The following is a 12,567-nucleotide window of genomic DNA, read 5'->3' as shown; positions in this document are numbered from 1 at the left end:
TGCAGACTCAGTCGGGGAACTTGCTTGCTTTAATTTTTAATGCCTGCCCACTTCACTCATCCCAGGAGAGTGGGATATCTTCTTCAGTGTACAACAAATGGATGGGTTTGAGGAGGGAAGGAAAGAATCAGGGTCAGCAATCAATTCTTCAGAAATGGAAATCTGAGGATAGGTAAAAGCTGTAAAGGCAAAATCATAATTTGTAACCCCGTCAAAAGAATCATTCTGCCTCCTGCCACAAACTACTTACTTGCCTAGATGGATACACACCTTTAGCACAATTTAGTGAGATTTTTTTCATCAAACTCAAAAATGCCAGAGATCCAGCAGTTCACACATGCCCATACACATGCATACACACAAAAATCCCAGATGTTTTTAAAATTAACAGCTATATATGTCCTAAACTGCTGCGCTAGTGCTAAACTGATCCAGGTGTTAACACTAGGGCAAAAAAACAGATGCAACATTCTAAAGTGATTTAACGCGTTAAGCCTTATGTCCAGCTTCAATATTGCTAATGGTCCCCATATGCTGAAAATGAACATCAGCATTTGAAGTAGAGAACATATTTTAAAGAAAAAGGAGAACTCCCAAACGTGCACACAGGAAGCCATTGACCAGCCCTCTCCCACATAAAACAGATAGGCAGTGATGGACTTGCAAGTCTGCTTGGAGGTTCTTCATTGTTTTTCCCCAAGATCACGTCTGAATATTATTCATTTACTCCTTTTTGATAAATAGCAAAGTGAAAACATGCTATTTTTACAGCGGATCTTAAGCATCCTAAGGATGCTTTCAAGATTTTATGTTGCTTGTATAGACAACAAAGCCTGAAAACACAGCTAGAACCTACTTTTTTAAGTATAAATAGTTTCACATACCCAAAATATACAGCTGAGCCAACCCTCCAAACTACTTACAGGCTGTCAGGCAGGTGCATGGTCAGAAAGCAGGCAACTAAAGCTTGTCATAGTTTGGACAATTCTCATATTTGCCTACAGAATACAATATACATGTAGTCTGTATTGACAGCCTAAAGAAAAATCAGAAAATACTATCTAGTACATAGAGATATCTTAATACAGTATTAAGCAGAAGTACATGAAAAAACATTCATTTAAATGTTTAATTATAGAGTCAGGGGAACTATTTGCCATTCCAATACATCTCTAGCGGCAATTATGTCTTACACGTTCTGTATTAAAGTTAATTCCCTCTCAACAGTTGTGAAAGTGGAATTTATCTACAAATCCAGCAGGCAGGAAAGTTTTATCCATGCCCATTTCTCAAAACAACAGATCCCTATATTGTATATCAACTAGGCACACCTGCAAGGGTATGAAATACTGTGTATCCTCTGGGCTACAAATTGTAGCTTTCAGTTTCTCTTCAGAACAAATTTTCTTAAGTGAATCTCCAAGGAACAGCTAATAACTCAGCTATTTTCAGATGAGAAATACTGGGTAACAACTAGCTAAGTAATATATAGGATTCTGAGTTGGTGGCTAGGCTCTGAGAACAAGACTATGCATACCAAACAGACAGAAGGAAACATTTATTTTAAATTAACAATCATATTTTAAATTAAAGGAAAAGCGAACATCACGAAATAGAAATAAAGTTCTAACAAACTAGTGCCTAGTTAATTTCTGCCAATAGTATGTTCCTTTTCTAGTTGTACAGAACTGTAGAATGCATGGATTTCAAAGCTCAAACACTGAAGAAAATACATATTTTTAATATAATATTCCTATCCTATGTGACTGCTAGTGAAGGCTATTAACTCAATACATTGTTATTACAGGGCCTCAGGAGAATATATTAACAAATAATAATATATTTATCTATTTTGAACTATTAGTGTCCTATAGCAGTGATTTCATAGCCATCATCAGTCTTGCAATAGAACAAACAGGAACTACAAGTAACAAGACTGTGTTTTACTTCCAAAACTTTCTTGTGTGAGACGTCCCTGATTTAGATATAAGCAGAGTGGAAAGATGGATGAGACAACCATAACTATACCCTCACATGATTGCAACCCCTACCAAAAATGAAGACACAGAGAAATAAACAAAAATCGCTCCAGTAAATAAAATAACAGAGAAAGGTTATGGTCTTGTACCACAGTATAAAGACATACAGACTTCCTAAGATTTTCTAAGCTGCATAATGTCTTTTAAAGGAATTGATCTCTTAAAATAAGCAACACAAATTTTCAGAAGGCAAATGGGGGGAGGAGACATCTAAGCAAGGTAACTTACTCCTTGTTGATTTCCATGAATGACTATCAGTTGTGGCTTGACTTCACCCACCAGTACGCTATGATCCAGCAGCCCATCAACTGCAGAATTCTAGCCTTTACACTTCTGCGACTGAAGATGCATGGTGTTTTTCGGAACAAGGAAGCAGTGGCAGTAGTTACGTATAACACTGAATGCTGTTGAGCACTGCCTTAACTATACTGAAGTATGCTCCATGTATTGATTTTTGCATTGACTTGAAAGAGCTTTGAAAACTTTTAGTAACTAAAGGTTCAAAACATATTGGTTACAAGAAGGTTGAGATGGCCTGAAAAATCTTTACCACCCAGAAGATAAATATTTCAAAAGCTAACTATAAAGGCTCTGAACTGTATCTTTCTCCATAGTGTAAGCCTTTTCATTTCTACGTATGTTCTCTTATGCTGAAAGAATCTAGCCTTAATATTAACCCTAAGTGCACCTCACTCCCTCTCAGTTTAAGCTTTAGCATAACATAACAAATGCTGAAAGATGGACTATGTGAAATTCAAAACCCTAATTAATACCAACTGCCTGGGATAGTACTATTTGATTATTCATGCACAGGTAAAAAACACATGCTGGAGGGAAGCAAGAAAAGTAATTAATATTTTCTGGTGCTGAACAATGGGATACCATCAGCTTCCTCTCAGGAGGGAGCAGATAAAAATAGACAGAGAAGAAGGGCTCCTGTCCTTGTGTCTGCTCCCTGAGTTTCTTCACCACAGCATGTACAGCAGGTCTGCGAAAAAACATTTATTGAAAAAGTACTTAAATTCCTAAACCAGAAAATGCTTTCTGCTATTCTCACAGCTGTTTCATAAGCTAGTTTCTCTCCTGATTAATACAACACAAAACTGCTAATTCTGTTCCTCTAAGACTTCAAGATACTTCACACTTACCTGATAACATATTCTTTCAAATGCACATTCAAAGTTATTCTTTAAAATACCCTTCAGCGCCAAACCACTGCCTGGCAATAACTCAAGATTTGCTTATTTTATAGTTATAGATATGTATTACCCTCTTCTGAAGCATGGTCAGAATTCATAGCTGGAACCTCTGCTGCCCTTTCCAAATCTATTGTAGATGATGAAAGTGGGCCCAGCAGGCCTTATTAGATTTACTGTTCTGCAGTAGAATATGGAGCTATTTCTCTTGCCCACTTTCCTTTGAAAAAATAAAACATAATTTTTACCATATCACCATACAACAACTCACAACAGCAAAAGAACAGAAATTTTAAAGCTTGCGAATACGGTAGACAGACATGTTGAGTTGCTTCATCAGATTAATAGTATGGATATTAAACTATTTTTTCTGACAAGTTACCTTCTGAATATACCTAAAGCCTTCCCAAGACACACACATTTTAAACCATTATCTGAAAATGGAGGCACACATACTGTACCACTACAGAATAGAGTTTATCAGTCATACATCAGTTCCATGAATATCCTCTTTTCTGTTCTATTCAGTACATGGTTGGACTGTACCGAGAAAAAGCACTCTGTAATTTAATTTTTGAAAAATTATGTTTTTTTTCCTCAATTCAATCTATTTTTTGACACAGCATTTTTTAGAAAGTTTGAGGAGATTATACATAATTATGCCTAAACCCATGGCATAAACTCTGGTGCACTCTAAATTTAAAACCTGAATGAATATTTAGCCACCACTCTGACTTTCATTTTTAGCGAAGCACTGAAGAAAATACATACACATATAGAAATAATGAGTAGAGGAGAAAACTACCGAACCAAATCATAACACACAGACAGTCTCTCTTCTTTTTTTGGGGGGGTGGGAGTGGTAAACAAAAGCATCAAGTATAAGTTCCTTTCTTCAAGCCTCTTATTTAAGCACAAAAATCCCCTTTCATTAACTAAGGTCTGGTCTAAACTTAAGGTTTTTTGGTTTAACTGAAAGGTGTTATTCAAAATCAACTTAGTGAAAACAGTTTGGTGTACGCATATTCACAGAGGTCAACTTAACCTTTATATTGGCTTTAGAACTCATATTGAAGAAATATATGCATTGGGGGAGAGGAGAATAAAAACAATCCTAGACCCAGCTATCACTGATCATGTTCATGCTTTTCACTGTAAGAATCCAATGATTCCTGAGCACTCAGACCCACCCTTTCATTATCCACAGAACTGCCAAGCATAGGCTCCACTACGCTACAAACTATCAGCTCTGAAATTCATGCCTACCCAAAATTCTCCCGTCTCCAAAAAGTCTCTTCTTCCCTCCCTTCAGCCCCACCGTAAGAAGCATAAATGCATAAAACTAATGTTCTGACACACACCAATTGCACACCATCGCTTTTCCTACCCAAATGCTATCATGCTAGCAGATCTGTGGGGTGGGTTCCTTAAGAAATAATATTGTACAGAAGAACTATTTTCCATGTAGGTTAGACATATTTTGGTATCCTACAAATATGCTGAAAGACTATTTCTTTATGGCAAGAACTCCTGCGTATCCAGTTTATGAACTTCTCTGATATGCAGTCACAGATGATCGTAGGCATAGATCTATTTATAGGCAGACAGAAAATAATATTAGGAGGGCAAGGGAATCCCTCCTGAGGATTAAAAAAAAAAATCTAACTTATTTTGAGTCAGCTCCAAATTCCATCCACACAATCACAAACAAAAGATGATGCACTGCCATTACAGTGAAATATTCTGAGGAAACACACAAAACAAAGCAAGCTTAACTAGATGTCAAAAGCAGCAAGAAATGTTAATGTAACTGAGATAAAACCCAAGGTTTATCTTTCTCTGTGATGATAGTTTACTCACCAGTGAATCAACCAAAATATTTAAAGTACCTTCCCAGAGGATTCCAAACTAAAAAACAGTGCAGCACTTTTCCTTCTCAGATTCCTATTAAGCAAAATTGCTACAGAATATAGAGTCTAAACTCTGGCTAGAAAGTACTTGTGAGGGATAGAGACTTTATCCTCAGGCCTTGCCATAGATATGTCAGATAAATTCCTGGAAGCTTTTGTTTTTTGTTTTTGTGGGTTTCTTGTGGTTTGTTTTGGGTTTTTTTTTGCTTGGTGGGTTTTTGGTTGTTGTTCTTTGTTGCTTGTTTTGTTTCATTGGGGATGGGGGTTGGTTTGTGGTGGTTTTTTTTAACAGGAAAAATGGAATTTGCCACAGACATATGTCAAAACCAATTTTCTTTCAAACAGAATTCTCTCAAAAAGTAGAACAACCCAGATAATTAACAATATTTTGTTTCACAAAGATGTGTAATGACTTCTAATGAATAGAGTGACAGCTCAGCATAGTCCTGGCTGGATGAACTATGTTTTTTCCAGCTGTCCAACTTCTTTACAGGAACACTGTTGGATGCCCTTCATAAAAGTGCTTCAATAGAGCAGACTGGCACCCACCCATTTGGAACATGTTGATTCTAATAAAAAAGGTTAAAGTCATAGAATCCTAGAATGGTTTTGGTTGGAAGGGACCTTAAAGGTCATCTAGTTCCAACCCCCCTGCCATAGGCTGGGAAACCTTTCACTAGACTGGGTTCCTCAAAGCCCCATCAAACCTGGACTTGAAAACCTCCAGGGATGGGGCAGTCAAAACTTCTCTGAGCAACCTGTTCCAGTGCCTCACCAACTTCACCATAAAGAACTTCTTCCTAATACCTAATCCAAATCTACCCTCTTCTAGTTTAAAAGAGTTGAAATGAGTTTTAATGATTTGTTTCCTCTCTGTGCCTCAACAGCTTGTCCAGATGCATGGAGTCACTACAGAAAACCAAGTTTTGTGGCATGTCATAGCAATTGTGAAACACTAGAAAATGAAACCATAGCAGTGTTTAAAGTATTTTTTTTCTTAATTCCTTGGTTAAGAGCACCTTGTTAGTAGGTAACAGTTTGGAGTGACACAGAAAAGGCTAATTCACAGTTATTATGTAAATGAAAACATGGGCTATTACAGCTGCTGTTACATGCAAGTCCACACTAAGCATACTCTCAAGGATTGTACTGGATGCTAAGACTGAGCTAAAAAGGCAGGAAATGACAAATTAGTTAAATTATTTTATCAGTTCACATAGGATCAGATTCTGACTTCTATTACATTAGCATTAATCCACATTTTTCTAACCAACTGCAATTGGCATAAGCTGTTATAGCCTTTCAGTAGACTTTTTAGACTTCCAAGCATAAAACCAAAACAATCAGAAACCATGTATTTCTATATTTTACAGCAGCTGTTGAGAATCAGGCAGTAAGTTAAAAGGATCAAAGACAGCAATTCAGGTAAACGGAAGCCATTACCAGAATCACACACCTGATCAACATTCCTGACACTACCACTACAACAAAGTCAAGTCAAGCTGAACTACAAGAAGCAGACAGCATTGAACTGAAACAGTGCCAGATTTTCAAGTCTCTCCAATTCTGTGCAAGCCAACCACCTGCACTTTTTCCACTAGGTATATGCATGCCATTTTATGTATTTTACTTTTTTTAAGCAGCTTTAACTTTCCTAAGAAGCATCCTTTTAAAAGGTCTGAAGATCTACTGGAAGATCAAACCAATATTTAACTACTAGGTTTAAGTTCCCTACAGTAACGTTTAAGTCCAACTATCCTTGACAGCAGCGCAACAGAGGACTGCATTTTTCCTTGTAGCCAAGAAACCCAAGCACCACAAAAGGTTATGGTATTTCTTAACTCTGGCCTTTAGACAATGACAGCTATAAGTTCAACCTAAAAAGACCTATAGAAGAAAGCTGATGGAACACAAAGTTTTATGAAAGCTTTAAAAAAGTGAACAGTTTGCTTCTTTCAGTACTCTACATCAAACACAGAAATGGTTTGTCAGGAAAAAATTCATGTACACTATTTTATTAAGAAACTGTCAGTCATCTCTCAAAATTCCAGCAGTGCTAATGGACAGTGATAATTTTGCATTCTCTGTTCAGAAGAGGACTGTTTGAGATCACAATAAAAAGACATATCAAACATGGGTGGAAAAAAACATGGGTTGATTAAGGGAAACACATGCAGCTCAGTGCAATGAAGGTGACCCAAACAAACCAGAAAACAGACTGCCTGGAACGGTCAGTCAGCAGTTTCAGACTTCAGAAGGAGAAAAACAGTGGGTACTGTGTTGTTGCATTTGTTGACAAGGCTAATGTATTCTCTTCAAGTGTCCCAGATTCTCACGTAAGGATGTGAAAAATAAAGAAAGATGTGACACAATTCCACCTTGAAAAGAAGTTTCAACTTCATGCACCTGAGCTTGAACCAAGTCTCTTTTCTACTAGGGATCTGCATGTGTTGTATAATGTCATTTAAGAAAGAGTATTGAAGAGTATTGTAATGCCCTTTTCTTTCTTTTTCCTAAGAAGCAACTATCCATTAGAATATTTACATAAAACATAGTGCATACCTATTACCTACAAAGCTGGGGAAGGTTACTTCTTCAGGCTCCCTCTTTGCTGTCCCCCGTGGCATTACAAGCCACTGAAAGTTTAATGAAAAAAATTATAGTTTGACAGACCATATAAAACAGCAGGATGCATTTATTTCTGCATAATAAAACCAACATAGAGTAACATAAAGAATAAGCTGTTTCTGCTCTACAAGACTTACTTCTTTTTTTCTAGGGCTCTGCATTGATCTTGCTACAAAGTAATCAGGAATTCAAGACATTTCTCACCACAGGAAATTAGTTATTTGGAATAAAACAGTGCTGTGTATGCATCATAAATTTCCCAGGTTTCTAACATGTTGTGGTACACAGAAAGACACTGAGAAATTAATTATGACACGCAGCCAAGAAATAATACAGATATCTAACCCATACATCCCATCCACTAAGACAGTGTAGCACCCAAGGCATATGAAGATTTCAGGGTAGACTGCCAGGTGCTTTTAATGAAATCTGAAGAAACATTCAGATAGTAAGTTATTGCTATCCAGCTATTTCAGAAGTATTTATCCAGATGGTGTATGTAATCAGCCACACATACGTACCTCATTCAAATCAACTTCAGCACCCCCTTTAGTTCCTTCTCAACTCTAGGTTGTAAGATAAGAGCCTGTAGAAATCAGCGTGGAACAGAGGCAGCTCCTGGCTCGTGAGAAGCTAATGAGTTGGAAGTCCTACCCTGGAAACTGGACTGAGTCTAAGTGGGAACTGCACCAGTGCCGATTGTGAGGATCGTTTCACATGAAGATGTTCACCTTGAACCCCAAACTTACAGTGAATGCTTAATCTTCAACTAGTGAGAAAGATAAAATACTATTTTAGAGACACAGGCTGCTGTTATTTTAATATTACAGGCCAACAAAACAGATGAAAGTTTTAAATTAAAGGCCACTTCTCTGAACTGATATTCTGTGATTTTATGCATAAATCAAGCCAAGTGACTTATTTCCAATAGCTATGAAAATAATAAAATTAGTTTCAATGACCTCAGAGATATATATGCTTATTCATGGTCATGGCCCAAGGCAACCCTGAAATCAGACATTCCATTAAGTCAGAAGTATGGCACACAGCCAAGCTCCTGTAAAAGTTAAAGGTCTTGCACATACTTTATGTGTTTATTTGAATAGAATGGTGACTTTGGGTTTTGGGCCACCCATCACTTCTAGACCTCCCAAAATATTTAAAGGAGCTATTCAGCCAAATCTTAGCATACACCACTCCGCCTTGGGATGCTACCTCTTTAAACAAGATGTAAAAGCATCAGAAAATGAAGTTAACAGGGGAATAAAAATCAAAAAGTTTATCTGAAGATATTTTAATGTGTATTTTGCTCTACAGATGAGTCATGCAACATTTTGCGTGCAGTTTAATTACAATAATAAGATAATAATAAGATAAAGAACCTAAATGCTGTTACAAAGCCAAAAGAAATACACAGTAAACCAGAAACTGTCGCATATAATAAAATGAGAAATAATGGTGACAATTATCAGAAAACAAAGTACTTCAGGTCACCATACTGTAAGATAAATTTTAAAAATAAAGAACCTATTTTCCCTTTCTTCTCCAGGGTCACAAAAAGAAGCTTAACAACTGACTAACATAATCACAAATACCACAGTGATGTGGGGACTTTAGAAACAAATTCTGATTTGAATATTCAGAAATAACTGGCATTTGCCAGCAGTCTTAAGGACACCTTGCTACTAAATTAACAAACAATTTCTCAATCTGGGCTCCAGAGCCACAAAAGTAATCATGAATTGAATTTTTATTCAGAAGCTACAAACTTACACTATTTCTACCTGTACAGTTGAGCTCTCACAAATAAGACAAAATCACAAGGAAAAAATGATATGCTTCAGGAGCAGGAGAAAATGAGTCAAACTTGCTAGCGTGCATAACACAAAAGCTATATTTACTGCTCTATTTTCTTGCCAGTGGTAGTGCTTATTACTATAAAAGGTCTCTCTCAAAGACATCAAGAGTTAAATTGATACAGATAAAGAGAAAAAAGTTTTTAGAACTTGCTAATAGTAGTCATCCTCATCCATCCTGGAATTCATGGCCCCATCTCTATATTTTAGATTCTACACATCAAACAAAAGAAAGTAGCAAGCAAAAAGCTCTAAAACAGGAACCAAATTCGGATTTTTTTCCTTGACTGGGTACCACAATAAAGATTGGCACGGACTACCACAATTCCGGCAGTACCAGTTCCAGCCTGACCAACTACCACTTTGAACAGTCATAAATTACACAAGTGTGTATATACATACACTGCAATTTAGGAACTGCTACTGTAGAAAGTTGATTCAGTGCTAACCTCGAAAGATTTAAATTTGGCTCCTGCAACAGAAAAGGGTATCAAAGCATGACTACTCACTAAATGCCAAGGAAGGAACCCAGGGCACCTCTCAGCGATAGTAAAAAATCAACTAATGAAACACAATTATTATTTATTAGTAGATTTTTCTTAGAGTGCTCATTTCCTTATAGCCTTAAAAAAAAAAAAACAACCAAACAAAAAACCCAAACAACAACAAAAAAAAACAACAAAGAGAAAAGCACTGCCAAGAACAGCAGAAACTCCAAGTTCTGTCACTCCACCTTTCCTGGCACTCGAAAGATTGCTAAAACAAGTTAATGGTTACTGTAAACTGTATTTCACACAGCTCCTGTCACCAAATGGACTAACTCAGAAAGGAAAGCGCTTCATTAAACAACAGGTAAACGCAACACATTCAACCTGTTAGAACACATGATCTGAAAGACTGCATCCAAATTAATCCTGAAAAGTAAAAGTGGATAGAAATACACAAAAATGTTTAGATTGCATACATAAATCAATGTAAGGTATCCACTACATAAGGTAGAAGTGGAAGATACTGCAGCTTGTAGCATACCTGCCAGTTCATAGTGTTCTCTTCTAGAAACTAGCACAAACACTAGTTTGCAGATACCTCACTCCAGTATGACATCCCACTGTGCTGGCGGCACGAGGCTTCCTTCCCACCAGGCATGTTTCATCTTTGTGGAATGAACTTAGAGCCAGCAACAACAATCCACCCTTCCTCTTGGTATTTATTACATGGCTTCTTACTGTCTGAAGGACGCTGATGTCTCTTGGATACGTTTTTGCAATTTTTCAGAACTTATTTTAGATGCTGTGTAATTACTTTCAAACTGAAGTTTCACGGTGATGTTTTTCAAGCTCAACTGATTAAAGCTTGTTTAATAGATCTTGAAGAAAATATATTATTCAACTTAATGAAAATTTATGCAAATCACTGCCACTAGCTTCTGCAGAAAACCTTTTCAATTAATTATAATTAGGCTTTTTAGTTTTAGGCTTCTGTTTTTTTTTCTACTAGGAAATTACAAGCATGGGTTTTTTTTCCTTTTTTTCAATTGTGGGAGATGAAGAACTTCATTGGTGTGATGTACAAACTCCCATACAAATTGGGCTTGTAACTGCAGAGCCCTTTTTATTCCTGCCTTTCAGATCAGGTCTAAGTATTTGCTCCCAGATATCCAGGACTGGAAAGAAGACAAAGAAATCTGGTCATTGGTGGTGATATACGCACATAAATTACTCCTCAGCTTTAGGAGAGTGACTTGATAGACAAAATGAATAGGGTATTCAAAGAGTGGCATGTCTCCATGACACTTTTGAAACTCTCACAAATACAGAAAGATCTCTCTCTATAGTAATGTACAAGTATATTTTGTACATATTTCATGGGAATTTCAGTGGCTTGCCTACTTAGCATTGATATAAAAAGCCTTGCTTAAGTGGACAAACTCTGAATATAGCCAGAAATACTCCACTAGAGAAGTTGCAACAACTCAGAAAGAACAATTCACTTACTAGTAATAACATCTGACCTATTTTTACAGGTATGGATTTACAGTGAAGAAGATGGTGCAAAGCTTTATATTGCAGAGATTGTCAGAGGTTATTATGATTCATTGGATCAGATATCAAGAAGCTCCTCAAAGAAAAGTGAAATCCTTATTGTATTGAAACTGCTTTCCTAAAATCAGGCACTTTTAGCTCTTCTGAAAGATCTACCTAGCACCACTTTGGTACTCATTTTACCTGCTGAGGCCAAAGACAGAAAGTGGGGGATTTTTGTTACAAAGTTTCTAATGAAGAGGCTTAATTTTGCAGAACAGCACAAGTGCAATGAATCTTGCATGTTCCCATCGGGCTGGACTGTGGCAGAATCCAGCCACTGCTTTGTTCCCACCTTCTTCCTTGAACTCTGAAATCCCATCCCTCATCCCAGAACTAATCCTGAATAGATTCCTCTGTTCCCTTCATTGAACGCATGACTTATTTGGGAGGAGAAGGAAAGACAAGATGGGAAAGGACTGTGAGGTTGTTACCTGGAACTACAATTCAGGGAAGCCAGTTTGTGTCTGCCCCTACTTTTCTCACACAGCCACTGGATTCCAGTCCTAGAACATCTGTGTTATGACAGCATCTCTCTCTAAAAGCAGTCTGACATACCTTTCATCGTTCTCACCCTTCTGTTAGGATTTCCTATGCTGGACCTAATAGGGACAGAAATCAGGTAAAAAGAATGACTGCCTCAAGCAATCCATGTTCGACAAACTTACAGCTACCCACTGATGACAAACCCCTTTATGTTCCTTTTTCAGGTCCTCAAGCATGGCCTGTTTCCTACTATGAAACAGAAGTTTTAGTCCATAGTGATGGCTGCAATCATACCTCCTATTTAGTTATGTGTCATTTAACCAGAAATTAAAGAGCATTTCCTCTTGGAAAAGCAAATGTGAAAACAACTG

General features: G+C 37.1%; 1 protein-coding gene across 5 annotated transcripts in view; it reads right to left on the bottom strand.

Moving 5' to 3' along the window:
- The window catches only part of TMTC2 (transmembrane O-mannosyltransferase targeting cadherins 2), a 269,879-nt gene that overhangs the window by 171,517 nt on the left and 85,795 nt on the right, over positions 1–12,567 (bottom strand). Inside the window, exon 1 of one of the 5 annotated variants that reach the window (XM_062613859.1) lies at positions 8,295–8,380. The exons of the other annotated variants lie outside the window; for them this stretch is intronic. Coding sequence (XP_062469843.1) covers positions 8,295–8,299 — 5 coding nt within the window. The 5' untranslated portion in view covers positions 8,300–8,380. Of the gene's footprint in view, positions 1–8,294; positions 8,381–12,567 lie in introns of those variants that run through there. 5 annotated transcript variants of the gene reach the window in all.

Source organism: Pezoporus occidentalis, unplaced genomic scaffold, assembly GCF_034315485.1.
Source record: "Pezoporus occidentalis ecotype Australia unplaced genomic scaffold, CSIRO_AGI_Poc_V1 ctg17, whole genome shotgun sequence".
Classification (NCBI taxonomy): Eukaryota; Metazoa; Chordata; class Aves; order Psittaciformes; family Psittacidae; genus Pezoporus; species Pezoporus occidentalis.
Note: the sequence above shows the minus strand (reverse complement) of the source record. Positions and strands in the feature narration are given on the sequence as shown.